The 27,896-nt window shown below is 34.9% G+C and overlaps 1 protein-coding gene across 3 annotated transcripts in view; it reads right to left on the reverse strand.

Annotated features, from left to right (window-relative positions):
• Positions 1 to 886: 886 nt before the first annotated feature.
• myom3 (myomesin 3) overlaps positions 887 to 27,896 on the reverse strand; it is a 75,442-nt gene continuing 48,432 nt past the window's right edge. For all 3 annotated transcript variants that reach the window (XM_067411587.1, XM_067411596.1, XM_067411580.1), the window contains exons 19-37: positions 18,166 to 18,292; positions 16,321 to 16,502; positions 15,066 to 15,180; positions 14,825 to 14,981; positions 13,556 to 13,662; positions 13,094 to 13,138; positions 12,212 to 12,351; positions 11,933 to 12,077; positions 11,089 to 11,148; positions 10,524 to 10,591; positions 10,341 to 10,448; positions 9,816 to 9,903; positions 7,665 to 7,703; positions 7,481 to 7,586; positions 4,482 to 4,645; positions 4,365 to 4,401; positions 3,835 to 3,857; positions 3,703 to 3,758; positions 887 to 3,626 (exon numbers count right to left, since the gene is read on the reverse strand). In XM_067411587.1, coding sequence (XP_067267688.1) covers positions 3,360 to 3,626; positions 3,703 to 3,758; positions 3,835 to 3,857; positions 4,365 to 4,401; positions 4,482 to 4,645; positions 7,481 to 7,586; positions 7,665 to 7,703; positions 9,816 to 9,903; positions 10,341 to 10,448; positions 10,524 to 10,591; positions 11,089 to 11,148; positions 11,933 to 12,077; positions 12,212 to 12,351; positions 13,094 to 13,138; positions 13,556 to 13,662; positions 14,825 to 14,981; positions 15,066 to 15,180; positions 16,321 to 16,502; positions 18,166 to 18,292 — 2,034 coding nt within the window. In that variant the 3' untranslated portion in view covers positions 887 to 3,359. The remainder of the gene's footprint in view (positions 3,627 to 3,702; positions 3,759 to 3,834; positions 3,858 to 4,364; positions 4,402 to 4,481; positions 4,646 to 7,480; positions 7,587 to 7,664; positions 7,704 to 9,815; positions 9,904 to 10,340; positions 10,449 to 10,523; positions 10,592 to 11,088; positions 11,149 to 11,932; positions 12,078 to 12,211; positions 12,352 to 13,093; positions 13,139 to 13,555; positions 13,663 to 14,824; positions 14,982 to 15,065; positions 15,181 to 16,320; positions 16,503 to 18,165; positions 18,293 to 27,896) is intronic.

Raw genomic sequence — 27,896 nt, forward strand, 5'->3', positions numbered from 1 at the left:
AAAGTGAACTAATCCTTTAATCCTTCCTCACGGTCATGCACGCTTGTTTTTAGATCCATCAAACAGAATCACTGCCTAAATTAATGCAAAAAAAAATTAAAACATGTTCAATGAAGCTGAAAGCACAACTTGTATTAATATTGTAGCCGAACGTGTATAAGATTAACCAAAATATTTCATAATTGAACACTAGGGAACACAATGTTCAATGTTCGAGTGGGCTTGAACATGAGCTGTACGAGAAACCAAATGCTCTGAACTAATAAAAGAGGAGTCACCAAGAACAATTTTAAAATGAGCATCTCTACAGAATAGGTTCAGCATGGATATAATGCATTCAAACACGGTCACTCCATACACAATGAGGCTCAAAACTACAGTTAGTGAAGATGCACTCAAAAAAGAACAATAAGACAACACCAGTGCAAATAATCCACGAGATATGATTTATTCATGCTGTGTGCGTGTGTGAGTCCAGCATTTTTTATTGATATTGAAGTAAAAAAAAAAAGCTAACAAGTCAAAAAGGTTGCCAAGCCCTGGTCTAGATCCTCCTCTCAGTTTTTTTTGGAAGACTGTTTTACAAAATATACTAGTCTGTTTAAACATATGAGGGGTGAATGACCCTGTGGACTGTGGAATTTGCTTTCTATCCGTTCAAAAGAATCAGCCTGGAGTTGCATAATGATAGATGAAACAGGCCTCGAGCTCTCTATTATGAAATATCAGCAGATGAAACATCCATCCATGTACAGGCAAAAAAAAAAATCGATTATGAGCCTACTGTAATGCAGCTAAGTGTGTTCACAGTCTATCTGATCAAAGTTTGCACTTTTATTCCCTCACTGCTTTATTTAGTTAATGAAAAAAGGAGAGAGGAACGGGTTTAATTTGAACTTTATTCTGTAAGTGGCACAAGACAGGCTAAATCAGAGGAAACAAGCAACAAAATAAATCAGTTTTCAATGCCTTGTAGGACAGATTGTCTTCTGAAGCACCATTGACTCTCTCAATCAGGGTCCAAAGTGAACAAACACATGCCAAGTAGATAAGGCAAAATCTATGGAAGCTTGATTCTGCCATGGAATAAGGCAAGTAACCTTTCGCCGGGAGTTTGATTGACAGGCGATCTAACCAATCATAATGCCGAATCCACCATTTTGTCCGACAAATCAGTCAGGGGAGTTAGGCCCTGTGCCAAATGGCACACTTCATAGCACTTTTGATCTTACAATGGCTGCCGCATGCACGTGTCCGTTGAGTCCATGAGACCTTAGGGTGTCCCATTTGTCAATTTTAGGTTTCACCAGCAGACATCTTCCCAACAGTCAAAGCAGCATTAAACCACGAATGTGCGGACTCGTAGGAAGACCGTGAGTGTTTAGGGTGCCATTTGGGACAGGGTCATAGTAGATTAACGCCGGTGCACTTGAACTTGAAAACTGTGTACTGACGTCTGTGGTTAAAAACATGTTCATTCATGTTTATTTGATGCTGTAATTTAACTAGGAAGAGATGATGGGATCAAGAGCCGCTTGAGCTGATGTGCTACAGCGATCTGTCATGAAACATTCAACAAAATGCCACAAAATGGCAATTCTTTAAAAATTACAAAATTTGGGACTTTGTTTCATATCAAAAGTAACCTGTTCTGTTTTGTCTGTCGATGTGTTGTCAGTTTCCTCTTCGCAATGTATTTTTCATGGCGTGAAAACGTGTGGCGTGTGAGCGGCATGGCTTGTCGGACATAGCAACAGTAAATAAAGGGGGCAGGTCTTTGCGAATGTTCAACTTTTTAGCTCTCAATTTTGAATTTTTTTTCTTGCAACTGTGAGTTTATCTCAGGACTCGGAGTAAAAACCATGCTATCTCATGACCAATTCATACGTATTTTACACGGAGGCTAATTCATACGAATCTGAATTCATACGATTTGTCTAAATCCCAGTGACAGGTAGGTTTAGGGGCGGGGTTAGGGGTAAGTCATTCGTACGAATGCATACGAATTCGTCAATTCATAAAATACGAACGATTTAGCAAAAAACATATGATATTGTACGAGGTCATACGAATTTGTACAAATTAGCCACCTCATAAAATATGCACGAATTGCCGTGAGATCGGGTTGGAGAAAAAAAGTCTGAATTGTGAGTTATAGACTTGCAATTACATGAAAAATTGTGAGTTTATACCTCTCAATTCTGACTTTATTTCTCAGAATTGTAAGATATAGGGCCCTATAATACACCCGGCATAATGCGACGCAAGTGTGTTTGCTAGTTTGCGTCCGGCGTTGTGTTTTCCCGTCCAGCGCCATGTCCTTAAATTAGTAAATGCATTTGCGCCAGTTAGTGCGCCCATGGGCGTGCTGGTCTAAAAAAGAGGTGTGTTCAGGTGCAATTGCATTTTAAGGAGCTGAAAATAGACTGCGCCATAGACCAACTCAAACCTGGTCTAAAGTCTAAAGTCAATGGCGCAATATTTTTTTGTTAGAGCGCGTTGGTAGAAACTGCGCCTCTGGGCGCGTCCACAGTGCGCGTTGACTTTGCTTATTACACACAGGGATGCACATCACACAAACATGCCAAATATTAAAAACAAAAGGATTACAGTGTAAAAGAATATTATTGTGTAGGCTACATAAATATAAAAATGCAATGATGAATAGTCATTGCGTGTATTAGAATTAGGCTACCTATTTTCAATTCAGCCTATTACTACTTATAATGATGAACGAAACTGGCTAATTAATTGAACAATCGTGCCAATACACAGACTAATCGCGCGGAGCTATTTGAAAGCCTGCATTTGCAAGCCCACTTTAACTTCGCGCACGAGCAGATCGGTTTCTTCGCTTGAAAAGCGTTCAGCTTTTCCGCCAACAAATTCCAGCATGTACATAGCAATCCGCCATGGCGCGAGCGCATCTCGCTCTTAAAGGGAATGGGAGATGACACTCTGATTGGTTTATTGAATGTTACGCCCATTACTCATTAAGAGAATAGGGACAACCCATTTCAAAAATGCGCCCGACGCATGGACCGTTTTTCCGTAGTTAAAATAGCAAAAGTGGATTTGGACACGCCCTGAGTGCACCTGCGCCGTGCGCTTCACACTTTGCGTTTAGATCGTTAAAATAGGGCCCATAAACTTTAAGAGTCCAACTTGTGAAATATAAACTCGCAATTGCGAGAAAAAGTCAAAATTGAGAGCTAAAATGTCACAATTAACTTATTCCATGGCAGAAACAAGATTCCAGCTTACAAATCACTATTGACTTTAATGAAAAATGATTCACCCATCATTCATGTGGCAAATACATAGATGTGCGCTGATGAGTTTTTCCTGGTATTACTCATTTACAGTTGCACTGCATCTGATCGAGGCTTTTCACCTTTTTTATACACACTGACGGTCACGACAACCGTCTGCGATCCGTGTTTATTTCGTACAAAGATGCTATAGTTGCCTGAGTCCTCCATAGTCACGTGGTTTATAGTGAGAGTGGAGGATTTATTCTCGTTCTTAATGTTATACTGGCCGGCGGAGATGATTTCCCTGTCGTTCTTCAGCCAGAACATTTCCGGCACTGGGTCTCCATCGGCAAAACACGTCAGACATAGAGACTAAAGAGAAAGAGGGAATGATTGTGTGAGCTGAGCTAGAGATTCAATGAAACACAGAAGCGATGGAGGGACGTACCTTATTCTCCATTATGGCCACCACATCAGGAAGACCCTTCGTGACTCTGGCTCGATCTGTCAGATGGACAGTTATGATGAAGTGTGTAAATGCTTATTGAAACAACTAGAATCATGACAAACCAATACTCACTTTTCTCAGCAAACTCCACCTGCCTGTGAATCAATACAAAACAATAGTTATATGGAGAATGAGTTTGACCTGAACATCACTGAAAGTTTTTTAGTGTGAGACTAATGTTCTAACCTTTCAATAAATAAAAAAAAAAATAAAATAAAAAAAAAAAAAAAAAAATATATATATATATATATATATATATATATATATATATATATATATATATATATATATATATATATATATATATATATATATATATATATATATATGATTCTCATATATTAGGAATAATATATTGGTGATAAAATTATATAGCTGGTAAAAACTTATTGAATCTTGTGTCTTGAATTGAATACATAATCCAAACCTTTTATTTCCCACTTTATAAGCACATTTTACTGAAAATGACACAGTTCACAGAAATCTCCATTCATATATGGAAGGTTCTATAAAGCTTGTCAACAGTAACCAAAGTTGGTGGAACTTAGCGAGGGTCAAAGGTTAAATTCAGTTGATGAATATTCAAAAACATCTTCACTTACTTTAGCCTCTGGTATTCCAGCAAAGCATCTGCAAAAGCTACAGAGGAAGAAAGAGATGTTTTAGACTTCAGGGGAATTCAATCTCCTGCACGAGTCACATGTTTTGTGTTGGTGTACCTTGTCCAGACAGATCCAGAGAGCGCGAGTGTGTTTCCTGGCCGTCGAACATCTCCAGGGTGTACTTCCCTTTATCGCTTTCAGTGGGGCCAAATATCTCAATCCAAACCTTCTGCATGCTGCTGCCAGGCTTGGTCCGTTCCTCCAAGTCAATTCTCTTGTCTCTGTCACAGGGAGAAAATGAAATGATCAAAGGAAAAAAAGACTGAATGTGACTGTAAATCCCTCAAATACAAGAATATCTGAACCAGTGTTATTTTAGCATCATTTAGATATTATTGTAGTTTTTATTAATATTAAAGGTGCAGTATGTAATAATTTTGCCTGCTAGAGGTCACTAGAGGCCTATTCAAAACAAAGGCGTAGCTTGATGACATCAAGTTTGAGCGATGATGTGGTCTCCACCTAAACAGCTGGTGGAAAAGAATTGGGATAGGACTCGGACAGAAATCATGTTCATGGATGCGATTATTAATGTTACTGTAGTATGAAGAGGAGCTGGAGCGAGTGTTGTGGAGCTGAACGAGGAGCTGGAGCGATTGCTCAACACACGCCTCACGAGCAGCGTGACTTTTATTATGACACAGTCGCCGGTGCTGCTTCTGCTATTCCGGTCATGAGTATGAGGTAACGCAGCTCTGTTTATCATATTAGATACATTTGAGAGTGTTGAAAAAGATGTTATAACGTTACTCTGTGCGTTCGCTCGGCAGCTGCTGTGAGACACTGTTACACACTGCAGTAAGATAGATTGATTTTACAATATCATATTAAATGCTGGATGATTGTGTTGATAAATGGCATGCAATTCATTTTAAAATGTATTGTATGATGGTGAAAATGCTGTATTACTGTTACTAAAAATAAAGCTGTATCTGATTATGCTATGTTAGCTACTTCACAAAATAGTGTTTTAGTCTGAGGCATGGTAAAGCATGGTACTCGCAAAAAATCAAGAAAATTGATTTAAAGGTGCCATCGAACGTTTTTTTTTACAAGATGTAATATAAGTCTAAGGTGTCCCCTGAATGTGTCTGTGAAGTTTCAGCTCAAAATACCCCATAGATTTTTTTTAATAAATGTTTTTAACTGCCTATTTTGGGGCATAATTAGAAATTCACTGATTTAGGCTGCGGCCCCTTTAATTCCTTACGCTCCTCGCCCCCGGAGCTCGCGCTTGCCTTAAACAGCATAAACAAAGTTTACACAGCTAATATAACCCTCAAAATGGATCTTTACAAAGTGTTCGTCATGCAGCATGTCTAATCGCGTAAGTATAGTATTTATTTGGATGTTTACATTTGATTCTGAATGAGTTTGAGGCTATATGCTCTGTGGCTAACGTGCTAAAGCTAACAATACACACTTTTGGAGAGATTTATAAAGAATGAAGTTGTGTTTATGAATTATACAGACTGCAAGTGTTTAAAAATGAAAATAGCGACGGCTCTTGTCTCCGTGAATACAGTAAGAAACGATGGTAACTTTAACCAGATTTAACAGTACATTAGCAACATGCTAACAAAACATTTAGAAAGACAATTTACAAATATCACTAAAAATATCATGATATCATGGATCATGTCAGTTATTATCGCTCCATCTGCCATTTTTCGCTATTGTTCTTGCTTGATTACCTAGTCTGATGATTCAGCTGTGCACAGATCTAGACGTTAATACTGGCTGCCCTTGTGCAATTTTCTCACGATTTACAAATAGTTGCAAACATTTGGGATATTGTAAGTACTCAAGTAAACAAAATATATAACACTGGCCTAGAGGTTTTTGGATATTTAACTGCAAAATTATTACATATTGCACCTTTAATAGAATTAATTTTTGTCTTTATATTTTCCATTTTACTTAAAGTTTTAGTAATTTTGTTGTGTGTTTGTCATTTTTGGTCGTTGTTTTTAAAATGTGTCTATATAATTTGTATTAATTTTTATTTCAGTTTTAGTTATTTTAATACATCAAGATGAACCAAGCTGAAAAAAAGTTTAGTTTTTATATTTTACTTGAATTATTCATTTTATTTTTAAGTAATAAAAGTGTTTATTTTTGATGGTTTTAGTTTTAGTTAACTATAATAATCCTGAACAACTTTTTATGTTTTTTTCTACAATTTTGGTAGAGGAATAATAATAATAAAAAGCTATAAAATTACTGTGCATAGCTCAGATTGATCAATCTTGATTTTGTTTAGTATTTTTTATGTAGTTCAGCTGCACGATTCTGGATAAATTGAGAACCACAATTTTTTGTTTAAAATGGAGATCATGATTCTGAACAGAAAATTAAATAAAATAACTTGTAATTTACTGGAGATTCTGACAAAATCTTAATTGCTGCAGTCTATTTAAAAAAATATTCAATTTGAAATTCTTTTTGTGGTTTGAAAAAAGATCGGTTTGAGTGAATGATTCAATGACTCAACTCATAAAGACTTGTTAACAGTATGATTCAGCGTTTTTAATTGAATCTCTTGAATAAATGATTCAATGACAAATACATTTTTATCACTCTCTTGTCGCCACCTACTGGTGTAACAATGTTATTTATACAATCATTATTTTAAGTGTCTTAATTTTCAAAAGATGATTTACTCTATTTTGATCGCTACCATAGACATCAGTGTTAATATATGAACTATAAACTTTTATCCCAGTACTTCTGTGATAATCTGAATTATTGTAAGACAGAAATAATAATACTGTGTGGTTGAAAAGATGCTGTTTCATACTTATACATGACAACTTCTCTTACTGAATCCGCAGCAGCGCAAACGCAGATCTGAATGTTCGGTTTAAGCCGAATTATTGTCATTTAAGAATAAGATGTGGGTGTTTGAATCAAGATTGCAATTTTTTTTTAGCATTCTGCTCCATTAGTTAGGATCAGTTATTTGGCTTACTTTCAAGTAGGCTACTAAAAGATTTGGTAATGTGAAATCTGAAGCAGAATTCTGTGTGGATTTGTCATCATTATTAAAAACTCACTTGAAATACCAGATGGTCTTCATGTAGCTCAGGTAGTATTTGAGGGAGCAGTAGAGCTTGAAGCCTTGAGCAGTGCACTGGATCCACACTGGACCAGCAGAGAGCGCTGTGGGACACGGGACCTCATTAATAACAACCATATCAAATGAACACGAGCATCTGAAACATCATGACATCAACCTACCACACTGTTTACTGAGCTGCTGCATGAGACGCTCAAATTCTGAGGAAAATAAAAACAAAAGATCATATTAGTATCGTTTTCGGTAATGCTTTAATCAGTTAATTAGTTAACTAACATTAATGATGAGCAATACAGAACAGTATTTATTCATATTTGTCAACATTAGTTTATAAAAATACAACTGTTCATTGTTAGTTCAGGTCCATAAAATAATATTAACAGATACAATTTTTTAATTTAATAATGTATTAGTAAATGTTAAAATTCATATTAACTAAGATAAATAAATTATTTAGAAGTTTGTTTTTTTTTATTTAAAAATGTATTAGTAAATGTTGAAATGAATATCAACTATGAAGAATACCTAAAACCGCTTAACCATGGTAAAATCACTGTAAACACTTATATATACATGCACAAATTTTAAATATATATTATATATATTTTAAGCACTATAATATTTTTAAATATTATATATTATATGGTAACACTTTATTTTACAGTGCCATAGTTACACGTTACTACATGTACTTACTATAGTAATAACAGTAAATTATGCATAATTACAAGTAACTAACCATAAACCAAACACTAACCCTAAATGTAACTCTATAGTAAGTACATGTAGTTAATTACTATTACTCAGTACTTATTTGAGTAATTACAATGTAACTGTGGCACTGTAAAATAAAGTGTAACCTATTATATATATATATATATATATATATATATATATATATATATATATATATATATATATATAAAAAGCTCTATATTATTTATATATATATATGATATATATATACACACACACACACACAATATATATATTACAGGTGCTGGTCATATAATTAGAATATCATCAAAAAGTTGATTTATTTCACTAATTCCATTCAAAAAGTGAAACTTGTATATTATATTCATTCATTACACACAGACTGATATATTTCAAATGTTTATTTCTTTTAATTTTGATGATTATAACTGACAACTAAGGAAAATCCCAAATTCAGTATCTCAGAAAATTAGAATATTACTTAAGACCAATACAAAGAACACCAGCAGATGACATGGCACCCCAAACCATCACTGACTGTGGAAACTTTACACTGGACCTCAAGCAACGTGGATTGTGTGCCTCTCCTCTCTTCCTCCAGACTCTGGGACCCTGATTTCCAAAGGAAATGCAAAATTTACTTTCATCAGAGAACATAACTTTGGACCACTCAGCAGCAGTCCAGTCCTTTTTGTCTTTAGACGCTTCTGACGCTGTCTGTTGTTCAAGAGTGGCTTGACACAAGGAATGCGACAGCTGAAACTCATGTCTTGCATACGTCTGTGCGTAGTGGTTCTTGAAGCTCTGACTCCAGCTGCAGTCCACTCTTTGTGAATCTCCCCCACATTTTTGAATGGGTTTTTTTTCACAATCCTCTCCAGGGTGAGGTTATCCCTATTGCTTGTACACTTTTTTCTACCACATCTTTTCCTTCCCTTCGCCTCTCTAATAATGTGCTTGGACACAGAGCTCTGTGAACAGCCAGCCTCTTTTGCAATGACCTTTTGTGTCTTGCCCTCCTTGTGCAAGGTGTCAATGGTCGTCTTTTGGGCAACTGTCAAGTCAGCAGTCTTCCCCATGATTGTGTAGCCTACAGAACTAGACTGAGAGACCATTTAAAGGCCTTTGCAGGTGTTTTGAGTTAATTAGCTGATTAGACGTATCTTCAATATTGAACCTTTTCACAATATTCTAATTTTCTGAGATACTGAATTTGGGATTTTCCTTAGTTGTCAGTTATAATCATCAAAATTAAAAGATAGAAACATTTGAAATATATCAGTCTGTGTGTAAGGAATGAATATAATATACAAGTTTCACTTTTTGAATGGAATTAGTGAAATAAATATATTTTAAGCACTGTAGAAAATAAAAAAAAATGTCAAATGTTAACATTACAAAACATTTTTAAAGAATATATCTAGAATCCTACTTTGAAATGTTGAAGTTTTTTCATAGCTATAAGATATTTTAAACAATAATTTACATTTATTGAGGTTCATTTATATTAGTATGGATATTATTTATATGATACTATCTTACTAGTACCAGTGATGTCAGAGTGAGGGGACAGACAGTAAAAATGATGTTCTCACCATCATCGATCAGTTTCAGGACACTGTCATCTTCTCCTCTGCTGTCGCTCACTACAGCCCTGTACACACCCAACTCTTTCCTCGTCACCTGAGTGATTATGACAAATAACACAGGTCAGTCTTAGTCCAGGCACAATTACGCACAAATAGCCCTTTAATCGGCAAGTGCCAGGAAGATTGGTGGAAGAAATTCTCCTCCATCAGGCAATTAGACGCAGAGTTAAAGGATGTTCCGGGTTCAGTACAGGTGAAGATTTATCGACAGAATTTGTGGCAGAACATTGATTACCACAGGAAATTATTTCAGCTTATTTTTTATTTGTGTAAAAGCAGAAATGTTAAAGACAAAGCAATTCTATGAAGCTTTAAAGTAAAAATTGGTTTATTTTGCAGCTGTAATACTAAATCACCCATAGAACTTTTCTGAAAACTTCTCAGAAATTCTGTTGAACTTGTACTGAACCCTTAACATGTCCTGTCTCTGTTCTCATATGGGTTTGAGGGTGAATGTGATGGAGGCAGTACCTGTGGCACAGTGAACGTACTGACACCCGAGGGCTCGTACACGGCCTGAGGAAGCTCCACTCCGTCCTTAAACCACTTCAGATGCGTGTCTTTGTTCACATTAGTGACCTGCAGCCATAGACACACTGATTGTCATACTGTTTAAATGCTGATGCATTGTCATTCGTGAAGAAATATCATTACCTTGCACTTTATAATCATTTCACAATTGGAGGTCACTGTCCATGACAAAAACTCCTCGAAATGGGGACCTTGGAGAACAAAACACAAAGAGAAACATTTGATTCGGTCATTTGACTTGAATCAGTGGTATTTGAACACTTTACAACAAGGTTCCATAACTAGTTCACATGAACAATGTAATCTTAATTTATGTTAACTAACATTTACTAATGCGTTTTTAAATTCAAAAGTTGTATGCATTGTGAACTAACATGATCAAATATATTTTTCCTAACCATCATTAATGAAGATTAATAAATGCTTAAAAAATATTGCTTATTTTGGTAGTTAATGCATTGTTAACAAATGAGAGCTTGTTGTAAACTCGATTTAAGCTTCAATTCTGATGTCTACATGTTTATTGTAGATTAAATTGTAAAAGTCAGCTAGTAGCTACAGTGTGTTTTAGCTCTTGATGCATTGCATGAGAGCTTCTCGTAATAGTCTGTATTCATTTGTGCATCTGCTGACATGGTTTCTCTGTTCATCTGTTATTATTGGTCTCTAGATCTGTTTGTCGACTCACCCGCCTTTCTCTTCCAGTTTCGTCTGTTGGCCTCAGATTTGGCTAGTGTGTCCTGAAACTCTGACAAACAATGAAACAGAAGAATTCAGATTAAATCTGGAGAAATATTCAGTATGACCTTTGGCCTGTCGCCAGGTATATCAGAAAAAAAAATTGAGTTTTGCTGCATCAAGTGGGTGATTAAAAATTGATAATTAACGTTATAAAATGCATTTCATTCATGATTTCTGAAGGATCATGTGACACTGAAGACTGGAGTAATGATGCTGAAAAATGTCAGCTTTGATCACAGGAATAAATTACATTTTACTATATATTCACATAGAAAACAGTTCTTTTAAATTGTAAAAATATTTCACAATAATGATGTTTTTACTGTATTTCTGATCAAATAAATGCAGCCTTGGTAAGCAGAAGAGATTTTTTTGCAAAACCATTAAAAAAAAAAAAAATGTACAAACCTTAAACTTTTGATCAGTAGTGTATATAAATATACATATGCTACCATTCAAAAATACAATAAAATCAGTAATATTGTGAAATATTATTGCAATTTAAAAAAACTGTTTTCTGTGTGAATATACTTTAAAAAGTAATTTATTCCTGTGATCAAAGTTGAATTTTCAGCATCATTACTCCAGTCTTCAGGGTCACATGATCCTTCAGAAATCATTCTAATATGATGATTTGCTGCTCAAGAATTATCAGTGTTGAAAACAAGTCACTGAAGAATCATGCAAATACGACTGCTTTTTATTTTACAATATATTTGCATCATTTCTTATTATTTCTTTAATCAAATACCAGCTTCATAGTTTAATGACATGTTATATTGTGAACATACTCTTATCCACAAACACCAGTGTGAACTGGTTCTTGGCCCGGCCGTCTTTGAGCTGTGCGGTGTACGAGCCCTCATCTTCTTTTGAGAGCTGATCAAACAGGATCTCCACCAGACCTTGTGCCTTGTCAAAGTTAATCTTACGGGCCTGCAGGACACACACCCACACAGCTCTTTAGAAGTCGCCGATGAAAGACGAAATGAAGGAACAGACACATGCAGATGACTTTATTAATGTCAAAATCAAATTAGACAGCACAAAATGTGATCGGAGCCGGTTACCGGTGTGCCGGAGATCTCTCCGTCATTGAGAATGAGCCGAAGAACCGCGGCACTGCTGAGAGCTTCTGTCTGCAGCCACAGACGGACACTTCCCTGCTCCGACACGTCCACCTGCCAGCCTTCAGACCTCAGAACAATCACTGGAAGAGGAGAGATTTGTACAAAGATTTAAAGGTGACCAATTGTGCCCCTTTTCACAAGATGTAATATAAGTCTCTGGTGTCTCCAGAATGTGTCTGTGAAGTTTCAGCTCAAAATCCCCCACAGATCATTTATTATAGCTTGTTAAATTTGCCCCTATTTGGGAGTGAGCAAAAACACGCCGTTTTTGTGTGTGTCACTTTAAATGCAAATGAGCTGCTGCTCCCCGCCCCCTTTCCAGAAGAGGGCGGAGCTTTAACAGCTCGTGCTTCGGTTGCTCAACAACAACAAAGCTGGAGAATCTCACGCAGTTTCTCAGCACCGTTCACACTTGTGAGAACAAAATGGTACTGCTGTGGGTGGAAACGTGCAGATTAATGGGCGGTAATATTATAATAAGATCCCTTTCCTACGTCACTAGGGGAGTGAAATCTAAGCGGCTCGTTTTTTCACATGCTTGCAGAGAAAGGCTTGCCAAAACAAAGTTACTGGATTGTCCTTTTTAACGTTTTCTGGGTTGGTAGATGCACCGGGGACCCGATTATAGCACTTAAACACGGAAAAAGTCAGATTTTCAAGATGTGTGCCCTTTAAAACAATAAAGTTTAATCAAAAATCAGCATTCTGTCAGACTTTGTCCAAAACATTAAAACATCTTGCATACCCCAAACTTTGAACGCTAATCTATCTCAGATTCTCTGAAAATTTGTGCAATTTCTGACGTGCATTTGATTCACTTACACGGGTTTCTGACATGCCAGCTGAGTTCTGTCAGCCTCTCCAGATCTGAGAAAGAAAATGGCACAATTGCAAAGTCAAATTCAATCACTTGCAGCAGTCCACAATATCAAGACAAAGATACCGGCTGCTGTCAGAATGATCTGACATCTTTGCAAATAAGATTTCAAGTTAAACCGCTCTGTATTCTCTTTCTGTATCTCTATAAAGATTATATTTGTCATGCAGCTTATACATACAAGATATCTGACACAAAGAGTCACACTTTGAGTAGGGTGAAAATACACAATCTTGTACAACATGGTTTAGGGCAAAGGAGCTTGACAAAACATTAATCAACGGCCGGATGATGATAAAACACTGGGGTAAAACTAAGAAAAGACGAGTTATGCATCAAGTTTGCACAAGGTCTTATGCCACCGTGTTCAGGTAATGCATTATGCAGAGATAGGAATGAATATCTACCCTCCGCAGTGAAGGTGAAGCTAGAGGAGATGTCAGGGTTTCCGCTCAGCTCCACTGTGTAAAGGCCCAAATCCTGCTCTGAGGCGTCCGTGAAGGTAAGAACTGACCTGGGAGACATAATGACCAACATTTGGACCAGGTTTATAGACTATTTAAAGGTACAGTTTACCCAAAACAAATAATTTCCATTATTTACTTGAACCCACAACTGTATAAATTTATTTCTTCTGTTGAAGCAAAAAGATTAATTTTAAAATAGTTGTAGGATTTGTAGTGCATTTCAGAGCTTCAACAGATTGGAAGTAATCATATGGCTTCAGAAGACTTATATATGAGTATTCAACACAAGACATATGAACTACTTTTAAGGGACATTTTATAACAATTTTTGTTCCTCATTTACTTTCATTATATGGAAAAGAATGACCAGGATGTTCTTTAAAGATTCATATTTTCTTTTTCTTATTAAATTTCGACAATTTCTATTTTTTGAGTGTTTAAGGTGTGTGTGTATATATATATATATATATATATATATATATATATATATATATATATATATATATATATATATATATATATATATATATATATATATATATATATATATACATACACTCACACACCATTATAATAAATAAAAATATTATATATATATACATACACTCACACACCATTATAATAAATATATATATATATATATATATATATATATATATATATATATATATATATATATATATATATATATATATATATATATATATATAAACAGCATACATTAGGATAATACACACTCACCATTTCATATATATTTCTATACATATTAGTGCTGTCAAATCGATTAATCATGATTAATCGCATCTAACATAAAAGTTTGTGTGTGTATATATATATATATATATATATATATATATATATATGTATATACTGTATAGATAGCATATATTGAGGTAATTAATATACATGTTAATTAACTCAATATATACTGTTTCTTTTATTGTATTTATTTATTTTGTTTTTTGATTAATTAATAGCAGTGCTTCATGGGATGAGTATCATTTGCGCATTAAAACAATTTAAGTTCACAGTCTTCTGTCTTTTTTGCGTTAAATCAAAGTTTGTATGTTGGTTTGTTTGATTCATAGTTCAGAACTCTTTATTGTCAAACTGTTGGAAATCCCTATGGCAAAAATAAATGAGAAACATACTTCTAGAACTAAAGCTACTGAAAAAGTGTGCTCATATTATGACATATTGGCAAAAGACCTGTTGTTTTTGTTCTCCAAGCGGGCTCGTCCAGCATCAATAGCTTTTCCGTAGTTCTTATTCCACTTAAAGACGTCTCTATCAGCCATGTCAGCAGCTTCAAAGCTCAGGAAGATGAAGCCATCATTATCAACTCCGATCTCAATCTCTTTGGTTCCTGGTGGCAAAAGCGGGATAGAGTTAAACACAACTCAGTGTAAAATGAGAATGAAGTCATTATGCAGATTTCCAGGGAGCTGACCTGCTTTAGTCTGCGCTTTGACTGGCTCAGACGGCACAGAAGACATGCCGACTCCAGCATCATTAACGGCAGACACACGGAAACGGTACGTCAGACCTGCTTGCAGACCTGAAACCTGAACAACAACCATCCACTCGTCTTACAAAGCTTTTGTGGGACTGGATGCAAATGTAACTATTCAGAATGGCATTGAGACTCTTTTAATTCAAGACGCTGTAGGCGAATGGTTTTTCATGCACTGGTGAATTTTAAGATTTAAGGCTATTTTGCTTCCATAACATGTTTTCTTTCAGACTAGTGAAAAGAAAACATCCAAAATACACTTTTAAGTGTTTATTGCATTTTATCTATTTGCATCTGTAGATTTCAATCTTTAAAGGTGGAGAGTTTGTCAGAAATCTCCACTTCAACAGCTTTAGGTACACCAGACTTTACAGTTTTATTCCTATCTGAGGGGTTTCTTCATATATCATTAACTTGATTTATATATTGTTTTATTCCTAAAATATGGTTTAAAAATGTATATTTTTCTGGCTGTTGACAGTATTTTCTGATTTATGGAGTGAGATATCCAACACAGGGTTATTATCATTAATTAAAACTTTTAAAAAACATTTCTATTAATTGAAATAAATCTGAAAAAACTAGAATTATATATTAATTATATATATTATTTGCAAAAATTAAACCATATGAAAATTTGAAATGTTGCCTTGGCAATAAGATGAAATTAGTTTAAGTTGAAGAACTAAATGTATTAACTGGAAATAAATTAAAAATAAAACTGAAATAAAAATTAAATTAAACCTAATTAGCAATATTAAAAAACAAAAACAAATAAAATGGAAAAAGCACATAAAATTACTAGAAAAAACAAACAAAATTTCTATGTAAAAAAATTTTTTTAAAATGAAACCAAATTTAACTCAAATATGTCAAGAAAATGAAACAAGAACCTGAAACTGGCTTTATGTTCAGATTTCTATTCTGGAAATGTTGCAAATTAGTGCATATTTAATTAGATTATGTATTATTTACATATTTAAACATAACATTTCAGAACACTTATTATACAAACCAATTGTCCTAATGTACTGTGATTAATCTGGGTAAGTATAGTGATATTTTTTATTTTTTTCTACCTTATTCACCTGTAATAATGATAAGAATTAGACTGTGATTCAATTCAAAATCCTAAATTCTGAATATTGCCCAAACCTGGTAAATGTACTGCAAAAAGAGAAACTAAACGAACCTTTAAGTGAGTTTCTGTCACCGGCTCACTTGTCACAGGGGTCCAATCCTCAGACCCCGCCCCCTTACTCATCTCCACTATATACCCACTGATCTCTGATTGGCCCTTGTACAGAGGCTCCGCCCACAACAGCACCAGAGAGTTGCACCTCACTTCTCTAAATTCCAGATCATATGGACAACCTGCAAGAAATGAATGCATCATTCAGTTATCCATCATCACTCTGCCACTCTGTCCATTTAAAGATGCTTTGGCAACTCATTTTAATTGTGTTCAGGAAACATATTTGCAAACTGAAAAAATTACACACTTCAGCTTTAACTTCTAGATTATATGGATTTATTTCTCTTATGTATTTCACACATTTCACTTAATAAGAGCTGTACTTATCCTTTTGAACATATTACACACAATAAAATAAAAGAAATAAATCATCTAGCTCACAATATGCCAAGGCATACAGCTGATAACTAAAGGAGAAATGTAGTGTGCCGTCAGCCGTCTCCACTCTCTCTTGTTAAATGAACGTGCTGTAAGTGAAATAACCCTCAAAAATTGCAAACAAGTGAACCAGCACAAAGGAAGAACAATGGAAGAAAAACGACTTTTATCGATTGTTGAATTCTGTATCACTGTGCCAGAGAGATGCGCTCTAGTGAAGCACACTGTAAAGATGAAGTCATTATAAAATATAAACTTTGATGCACTTCAATAGTATGAGACTCGTGCTGGAATTGATACGGAAAAAAAAGTTTGTCTATTTGTATCACTGTGTATCAGGCGTTGAGAAAGATCTGCAGCTGAAATTCAGATATAGTAATGGACCTTTAGTTTCAGATATGCACTGTAAGTGGTCGACCAACAGAGCTGGGTAGATTACTTATGAATTGTAATCAGTTACTGCATGTTGACTATAACTGAATATTGCTATGTAGATGTCTTCAGGCCAGGACTATTATCAAACATGGAGCAGATCAGACATTGTATGCCTGAGTTACAACAACTTCCTGTTTCATGGCGTTAATCGCATACATTAGCACAGCCAAGTGTTGCATGATTTAACGTGTTTTTAGCATGTTTGGTACTTCGTGGCAAATTTAAATGTGTTTCTGGGAGTGAATTACAGTTCAAAGCATGCCATTTCCTGTTGCCAGCAGGTGGTGCTATGACTGTAACTGAATATTGGCATTTATGCTAATATTCACAAAACATGTGAAGTTTGGAGCAGATCTGACATTGTATACCCGAGTTACAACAACCTCCTGTTTCATGGCAAAACATTGAAATTTGTCAGGACGCCACGGACACGCCCTTCAGCGAAAACTCTAGATCTTTGCAATTTAACATCGCTCAGGCCTTTAGATTAGACTGACCAAAGATGATGTTGATCTGATTAAAGCTCTAGGAGGAGTTCGTTAAAGTACATCTGGAAATGGCAAAAACTGCAAAAATTTTGCAGAGAAAATTCAAAATCTCTCACTTCCTGTTGGGTTTTCAGATTTTGCACCTGAACTTTTTTGTAGGTATTGGACTGTTACATCTGTCTACCAAATTTCATACCTGTACGTGAAACATAGCACAAAAGGCGCTTAATTGAAATTTTGTAGGTGGCGCTATTGAGCCATTTTGCCACATCTAATTCTGAAACCCATATCAGACGTAAATTTTCACCACTTCTGACGTGTCTGCAAAGTTTCATGAGTTTTCGAGCATGTTTAATGAGTAAAATATATTTTGTTCAAAAGAGATTATTCAGGACAAGAAATTCGGAAACGCTACAAGAACTGTTAATGAATGCAAAAACATGTAAAATTCCCATTATTCCCTAACTGTGCATGATCTTACCAGGCTCAGGCATCGTCCAGCGCTCACATAAAAGCAGTTCACTGGGTTCAGAAGGGTTGCCCAGCCCAATGATGTTGGCCGCGAAGACACGGAACTGATAAAAACTCCCTTCCTGAAGGCCTGTCACCTAAAACAAAACAGACAGATAATGGGAAAAAAATGGCTGAAAGGACAAGAAAGAGAATAAAAGAGAATATAAAACATCTACAAAAAGAGACAGTGTAGTGTTAATAATATATAAGCAGACTCTGTTTCCGATTTTTAGTGTTTATTTAAATGCAAAATGTAACTAATTCATGATAGCAATGTGTTAAAACATGCTAATTCATGCTAACAACGTACTAAATCATGCTAACAATGTGTTATTTCATGCTAGCAACATGCTAATTCATGGTAACAATGTGCTAAAACAGGCTAACAATGTTAAAGCATGCTAGCAAAATGCTAAATCATGTTAGCAAAGTTAATTTATGTTGGCAATGTGGTGAAACATGCTAGCAACATGTTAAATCATGCTAAAAATGTGCTAAAACATGCTAGCGACATGCTAACAAAATGCTGAAACATGCTAGCAACATGTTAGCAATAGAGGGTATGCATAGACATCACTTTCCCGCCAGAATGCACTCCCTAAGCTGGACTGAGTGGTAAAAGAACCTGCTAAATGACTGGATTTAATAGAGGAAACTGCGAAAACGCGAGTAAAACAAACGATTATTCTAAAGGTTGGGCTTGAAAGTGTTCATTATATCATGTCAAAGAAACCTAATCCATGGATATTGACATGCAGCCAGGAATTTTGTCATATCGTCCAGTCCTAAAACTTGTATAGTTTTTGTCAGTTTATCTAAAAACACCCAATTATGCAGAATATGAGATGGTAAATATTTAATTGATGTGCTGTCAACACAATATACAACAATAGGGTACAACGGGTCTAAAGGCACACCTTAAGAAAAATTGTGCTTTTCACTACTCTAAAAGTGTATGATTGCAGGAAAAAAAAAAAATATATATATATATATATTTGTATTGTACATTGATGGAGCAACATATTTTGCGTGAAAAAAAAAGAGAAATAAATAATAAAGTGGTTAATTTTGTTTATAAATCTTATAAATGTATGAGGTGGTGAGGGGGGCACACATGGGGTAAAAGGCACATGGTGTTGATACAAATACTTTAGCTAAAATAATATGTTTTTAATAATGACTAGGTTAATACTTGTTCAAAAGAACAACTTTAGCAAAGTTTGTACTATTTTCTGTTTATTTTGATAAATAAAAATTCATTTTTGTTCAGTTAATATACTGTCATTAAAATAGGCCTATGTAATATATATTTTTATATATAAAATATAAAAATAGATTTTAAAAATACAGAAATACAGAAACAAAATTATTTTAAAAAGTAAAGATTCTGAAAGCATTGAAGGAGAGACAGTAGTAACAATAAATTATATTTTATTATGATATGATTAATATATTTTAAATTTTATGATTGTTTCATTATAAATATGGGTATTATCTCTAAGATGGATACCCAATTTGATATATGATATTTGCTATGTGAATCTAACCGTGTCATGTCAAGAAATGGAAAAGTCATCCAGCTATTCATTATCATGTTAATTATTGTGAATTTTGCCCCAACAGCAGGGGCGCTTTTTACCCCAAACACCATACATATTCTTCCGTTATTGATAAACTGTTGCTTGAATTACCTTCAAAAATCATTAAGAAAACCTTTGTCTGAAAATACAAACATTAATTTAATGGATTCTTATTTGCTACATTAATCAACAACATTTTTAACAACATCAAATATTAGATCAACTTACCTCAGAATCAACTTCCCGCGATCGTACATTTTGAAAAATTGATGTTTAGGAAAGTGCTGTGGCAAATTTTTGTGCCATCTAGTTGTTTAGAGGAAAATTAAATCAAAGGCGTCGTACCCTACAATATATTCGGTATGATTTTACACCAAATTCCAACATTTTGACACAAAATGATAACTGAAAAACATGTCCAGCTGTTCTGTGAAATGCAGTGACTTATTTGCTTCTTTTTTTCTGTAGCTTTCAGCAGTTCGTAAAAATATACCTCAGATTTTGTGTCAAAGCTATTTGTACAGTCAGCTGCAAAGCTTTTTCCCATTTTAGATGTGTTTTGTGCGGCATTCATGCTGAAAACCAATGCTGCCACTCAGTCTTTTGCCACTCAGTGGGCGTAACTGCAGTCATAATGGTCGACAGTGACGTCAAGTGCATACCCTCTATTGTAAGGTATGTTAGTAACATGCCAATTCATGCTAGCAACATGCTAAAAATGCTTACAACATGATAATTCATGTTAGCAATGTATTAAAACATGTAAGCAAAATGCAAAATAATGCTAGACACATGATAAGAACAACATGATAAAACATGCCTGGAAGATTGTAAAACTTTTATAATTTCAGACAAGGCTTCAGGCCATAATGAAAGTTTGTCCCGACAAACTATAGGCTACTTTCCAGTTTTGTTTAATATTTTAAATGAGTTTTTATTTGTATATTTTCAGTTTTCATATTCATAATTTCATTTTTTCATATGAAACATGATAATTTTAGTTAAAGGGTTAGTAATTTTGTTGTGTGTTCTTGGCATGTTTAGTTTTTTAAAAATATGTCACTTCCTTGTTCCTAGTTCCTTGTTTCAATCTGACTTTTTTTAGTACTTCAAGTGAAACTAAAAGAAAATGAAAAATGACGTCTTGGCATTGTTGGCAACAAGCTAAAAAAAAAAAAAAAAAAGATTAAACATTTCCTTTTGATATTATTTAAAGTAATGAAAATGTTTCTTTATTGTTTTTAGTTTAAGTTTCTGTTAACAATAACACCCCTGCCCAGAAAAGCCTTTATCTTCAGTGCATTGATCCACCGGTTGACGTCTATATGGAGGACCATTAGGCCAGAGAGGTACTTGTACCGATAAACATTGCTTTCTGTGATGAGAAGCAAAGATCACCATGAGTGTCCACCTAGCCACACATAATTGGGATTGGATTTAGGAACACAGGCCTTCTAGAGCCTTTTAGACTCGTGATTAACTGTTGCCTGAATCCTCTTATCAAATCAGAGGCTTATCTGGGAGCTCAAATCTCTTGAGCGTCAAGACCAGGCCACCCGCTGCCTGCTGGGACAGAGAAAGGCCACTAGATGGCAGGCGTCAGGAATGGTGAAGGGATTTCAGCGTAGGATTCTGATGGTGTCTAATGAGGCTGGGCAGGTGGTGTGTCTTCCTGACTGCTCAATGAGAGGCGGAAATCATTAACATGGGATTCACATGCTAAGATCACAAAGTGCCTTCAAAGATCAGTGTTTCTAATTGACATCATGTACTTTGAGTCTTTCATGTGAGCAAATTGTGCAAAACAACCCCCTCCTTCCCACCAAAAAAAAACTATTTTTCAGGGGACATGTTAATAGAAGCAGACATGAGGCTGTTGTTGTAGCCATTTCAGTCCATCAGAGGGCGATGTGCACTCATGACACTTTCCACAAGTAGAAAAAGTGCTTGAAACTCTTAAAACATGTTCAGTTTTGTCCAAAAAGGTACTAAACCTTCAGAAAATGCTGTTTGTTTACCAAGAGGTTTAATGATGTGATTGAACTACAGGCATAAACTTTGACATTTAGTTTGTGATTCAGATATGAATGATTTCTCAAATCATGCATCCTTTTGAAGTGAAGTGTGCCGTTACTTTACTAAGTGATCAGACATTTTAGTGCATAAAACAGGCAAAATACAATGTAAAAATTATAACTATTAAAATGGTTTTGTTAACTGAAAAAAAGCTGAAATTAAATTAAATATAAATATTAGATGTTAACCTTAAAAATATTGCCACGATAACTAAGTGTAGTTGAAGTACTAAAATTAATAAAGCTAAAACTGAAATAAGAATAAATTAAAGCTAAATAGAAATATTAAAATCATGAAAACTAAGAAAATTACTGAAACAAACCAAAATTAAATCAAAAATCTGAAGTGCTTGCCCCCTTCCTGATTTTTTATTTTTTTTGCATGTTTGTCACACTTTAATATTTCAGATCATCAAACAAATTTAAATATGAATCAAAGGTAACACAAGAAAACACAAAATGCAATTTTGGTTTTTATTATGAAGAGATAAACAAAATCCAAACCCACATGGCCCTGTGTGAAAAAGTGCTTGCCCCCCATTGTTAAAACATAACTTAACTGTGGTTTATCACACCTGAGTTCAGTTTCTCTGGCCACACCCAGGCCTGATTACTGCCACACCTGTTCACAATCAAGAAATCACTTAAATAGGACCTGCCTGACAAAAGTGAAGTAGAACAAAAGATCAACAAAAGCTACGCATGTTGAGATCCAAAGAAATTCAGGAACAAATGAGAAAGAAAGTAATTGAGATGAAAAGGTTATAAAGCAATTTCTAAAGCTTTGGGACTCCAGAGAACCACAATGAGAGCCATTACCCACAAATGGCGAAAACATAGAACAGTGGTGAACCTTCCCAGGAGTATCCGGCCGACCAAAATTACCCCAAAAGCACAGCGACGACTCATCCAAGAGGTCACAAAAGACCCCACAAAAAACATCCAAAGAACTGCAGGCCTCATTTGCCTCAGTTAAGGTCAGTGTTCATGACTCCACCATAAGAAAGAGGCTGGGCAAAAATGGCCTGCATGGCAGAGTTCCAAGATGAAAGCCACTGCTGAGCAAAAAGAACATAAAGGCTCGTCTCAGTTTTGCCAGAAAACATCTTGATGATCCCCAAGACTTTTGTGAAGATACTCTCTGGACTGATGAGACAAAAGTTGAACTTTTTGGAAGTCCCATTACGTCTGGCGTAAAAGTAAAACTGCATTTAAAAAAAAACAAAAACATCATACCAACAGTAAAATATGGTGGTGGTAGTGTGATGGTCTGGGGCTGTTTTGCTGCTTCAGGACCTGGAAGACGCGCTGTGATAAATGGAACCATGAATTCTGCTGTCTACCAAAAAAACCTGAAGGACAATGTCCGGCCATCTGTTCGTGACCTCAAGCTGAAGTGAACTTGGGTTCTGCAGAAGGACAATGATCCAAAACACACCAGCAAGTCCACCTCTGAATGGCTGAAGAAAAACAAAATGAAGACTTTGGAGTGGCCTAGTCAAAGCCCTGACCTCAATCCTATTGAGATGCTGTGGCATGATCTTAAAAATGTGGTTCATGCTCGAAAACCCTCCAATGTGGCTGAATTACAACAATTCTGCAAAGACGAGTGGCCAAAGTTCCTCCACAGCGCTGTAACAGACTCATTGCAAGTTATCGCAAATGCTTGATTGCAGTTGTTGCTGCTAAGACCAACCATTTATTAGGTTTAGGGGGCAAGCACTTTTTCACACAGGGCCATGAGGGTTTGGATTTTGTTTTCCCTTCATAATAAAAACCTTCATTTAAAAACTGCATGTTGTGTTTACTTATGTTATCTTTGATTCATGTTTAAATTTGTTTGATGATCTGAAACATTAAAGTGTGACAAACATGCAAATAATGAAAAATCAGGAAGGGGGCAAACACTTTTTCACACCACTGTATGTCATCCAAAGTAGTACAACTAGATCTCTTTTATTGAATACAAAATGTTTTAATTATATTTTGCTACATATAAAGGTATTTTAAAGATTATGAAGTGTCAAAAGGTCATTCGGTTTAACCGTCCAAAAGCCAATACAGCCATTTCATTTGTGATTAAAATATCTTATTATGTAATAAATGTATATATTTTTTTATTCTGGAATGATTTTATATCATCATATATCAACATAGTGCAAAATTATTTTAAATTATGTGTAGAAGTTGTTGCTTTGTTATGAGAAACAATGTCCGGAAAAAATAATTTAATTGATGTCATTTGGAGTAACCAATATAAAGGGATCATTTTGGATCAAGTAATGCAGTCAAAATCATGTGATAGGATGTAACATCATTCAGACACCTGCAAAGGACCACATGGTCATGAAGCAAAGTAACTAACTCTCTCTTAACTATTTGAAAAATTCATGTTTTCACTTGCTGGTATGCATGTCCCGAAACATCAGGTCATTCGGTACAACCGCTATAAAACATGGAAAATTATGTAATATTTCAAAAACTTGTACTAAATATAAAAATATTTGATCTATCTAGCTATCTAGCTAGATATCAGCCTGTTAGCATTGTTTGAAAATATTGTCATTCGGTATAACCAAAATGACAAAAACAGCGTTAATTGTTTTTAAAAACCACAATCTCATTGTTAACACTTAATAAAACTTCAAAATTAATTATATCTCTATCGCTTATGTTTTTTTACACTTTTAAAAAACTTATTCTTCAATGACCCAAATATCAAAATAAAAACTAAATCAAAATATTAATAAATACTATATACATAATAAATAGTATATAAAAATCACTAAATCATGTGTGAGTTTTTGACTAGATATTACTTTTTTTTGCCAATCAAATGAATTAAATAATTTACTGAATATCAACTGAACAGATGATGTATATTTATTGTTGTTTGATATTATTTGTTGGATGCAGTCAAGAAGGTCAAGACCTCTGATGTGGGACGGACCAAAATCACTTTATTTTAAGGCATTTTATTCATTTAAAACTAACTAGTATTCATGCTAAGTCAGTTAGATAATAGTTCATGTAAAAGAACATGTTGTCAAAGATGGGAACACCAATTTGCACTGTATTTGTGGATAGTTTTGTTCATTATTATACTTAAAACCAATAATTAACTCAGAATGTCAGCATAAACGACATAACATAGAGTAACTGTTTAGTAATTAAATGGTGGGTTTGTTTACATGCATCTGCAGCAACTAATGACGAGAACTGCTTTAAAAACTAAAGGCCGTAGCCTCTGTCTATCTACTCCACAAATTAAACATCACTTGTTCTAACAATCGATTGGGAAACATTTTTTCATCAAACCACAATAATGTGATGTTCACACTAGAGCACCGTCTAATTAAACAGTGAAAACAATCAAAAGTAAACAGAGCTTTAAGTTTTAATTAAGTCTCCATGGACACCATGGTTGCTCGGTGACACATTTAAAGTAAGAGAATCAAGTTAGACAAAGACAGATGTGCCTGATATGACTGTAATGAAACTTTGAGCAGTAATAAACATTATTTATGACTCATTTAAGCACATCTCATTATTAGTCACTGCAGCAGCATGTAAGTAAATGCATCAGTGAATTAAACTTTATGTTGTGTTGTTTACACTGACATTCTCAGCTCAGTTCACCTTGCATTAGGGCTGTGCGATTAATCGTAATTGATTTTTGATTTTGATTTTGGCTTCTAACGATAATGAAAACAAGATAATCAAGGTAAAATGGTTACTGTGCCACTGCCGCATACTGTCCATACACTTTCCCTTCCTTCACAGCACTGCAATTTCCTTCCTCCCTAAAAGCCCAAACTTAAAGGTGCAGTAAGCAATTTCTGAAAAAAAAAACGCTGTTGATATTTGAAATCACTAAAACAAACACGCTCCTAACCCATCTTGATAGCTCCGCCCACAAATTCATGCAACAAAGGCACCTCCCCCCTAATGAGTGGACATGCCCCTTACTCCTGATTGGCTACAAGTGTGTTTTGGTGCTCGGGCCGATCCACTTTCAACAGAGTTTCTCAGAAATCGCTGCAGCTTTAACATCCAAATCAGCTGAAAAAGTGAGTGTTGTAAAATGCAGTCTACTTTTGCTAAACTGCGGGACGTGTTTGATATTAAACAATGTTATTAAAAGCACATTTAGCCGTAAAGGAGACCCTGTTACCCAGGTGGCTTTCTGTGCGCGCGCTCCAAGTTGGAACTGAATGCATAGACACAAAAATATCAAAGTGTCTTTTTGGAGAGTATTTTGGAGAGTAAGAAAACTCGTGTGTAACAGGATATTGGATCCGTGCAGCTCTTAAAGTGACGGTAGCCTAATAAACCTGCTCTAGTCTGTCATTATTGATAATCAAACAACAAGTGACAAAGGAAAATCACAAACTGATCTTGACTGAATAACTCAAGTAGCTTTAATAAAGATTAATCTATATTTAATGCAGTGGTCGCCAACCTGTCGATCGCGACTGGTAGATCTTTATCACTGTCCCAGTAGCTCTCGAAAATAACAGAAACATGAGTACAAAAAGACATTACATTTTTCCAGTCTTTGTACTGAATTGTTGTATCTATTTTTATGTTATTTTCGGAAGCTACTGGGACAGTGATAAAGGTAAACAGCCCACATCATGTCTGAGTCTGTAAACGGCCGTTAACAAGACACTGAAGAGGCAGGCATAAATATAGGAAGAAAATATAAATATTGAACTGGGGGTGAGGGGTTATAAGAACTCTGAAGGGAACTTACTATCTTCAGAAAAGTTTTGATGGCATTGGCATTTTATTTTCCTCTTACCTCCAAATAAAGTAGAAATAAGTTTATAAGCACAGTGCTGCTTTGTTTACAGTGGTAACCAAGAAAACGCTGTATCGCTGCTCTTCCATAAGCGCCACCTGCTGTCAGAGAGTGAATCTGCGTCTCATTCAGCCTGTCTGCAGTTTTTGTTTCATGAATTGTTTTGTATGGAGCATATAATTTCACAAAGATAAAGTCAGACCGTTCTGTTTTTCCTTTAAATCTTGAAATTAAATCTAATTCAAATCTAATTCAGGTTTTAATTATTTTTTGCTACATATAAAGGTATTTTAAAGATTTTGAAGTATCAAAAGGTCATTCGGTTTAACCGTCCAAAGGCCAATACAGCCATGTTATTTGTGATTAAAATATCTTATAATGTAATAAATGTATATATTTTTTATTCTGGAATAATTTTATAACACCATATATCAACATAGTGCAAAATGGTATTACAATTATGTGTAGAAGTTGTTGCTTTGTTATGAGAAAGAATGTCCGGAAAAATTTATTTCATTGATGTCATTCGGAGTAACCAATATAAAAGGATAATTTTGGATCAAGTCATGCAGTCAAAATCATGTGACAGGATGTGACATCATTCAGACACCTGCAAAGGACCACATGGTCATGAAGCAAAGTAACTAACACTCTCTTCACTATTTGAAAAATAATCAATCTATTTGAAAAATTCATGTTTTCTCTTGCTCATTCACATGTCCCGAAACATCAGGTAATTCGGTACAACCGCTATAAAACATGGAAAATGTTATAATATTTCAAAAACTTGTACTAAATATAAAATATTTGATCTATCTAGCTTATCTAGCTAGATATCAGCCTGTTAGCATTGTTTGAAAATACTGTTTCAAAAACAACATGCAACGTGTGCTGCATTTTTGTTTGGATTGTGATTAACATGCAATATTTACCTCTATGAAATGCCTAAATATTTTTGTTTATAAAAAAAAAAAAATCTGCAACCAGTATCGGAATCGCTCAATTTGCTCATAAAAATAAATAAATTCGAATCTGAATTGACCATGAAAAAATCCTAAATACAATCTGGGCTCTTTTTCTATCAATTCTTCAGAGGTAGATCTTGTCTTTCATAAAGTTCGAGGTCTGTGATCTTGGGCTTAAAATGTTTGGTGACCACTGATTTAGTGTGTACAGTAAGACTATTTATATTTGATTATTACTTTTTTTTTGTTGTAGGCTATTATTTATCCGAATACCA

This window comes from Chanodichthys erythropterus, chromosome 2, assembly GCF_024489055.1.
Source record: "Chanodichthys erythropterus isolate Z2021 chromosome 2, ASM2448905v1, whole genome shotgun sequence".
Taxonomy (NCBI): Eukaryota; Metazoa; Chordata; class Actinopteri; order Cypriniformes; family Xenocyprididae; genus Chanodichthys; species Chanodichthys erythropterus.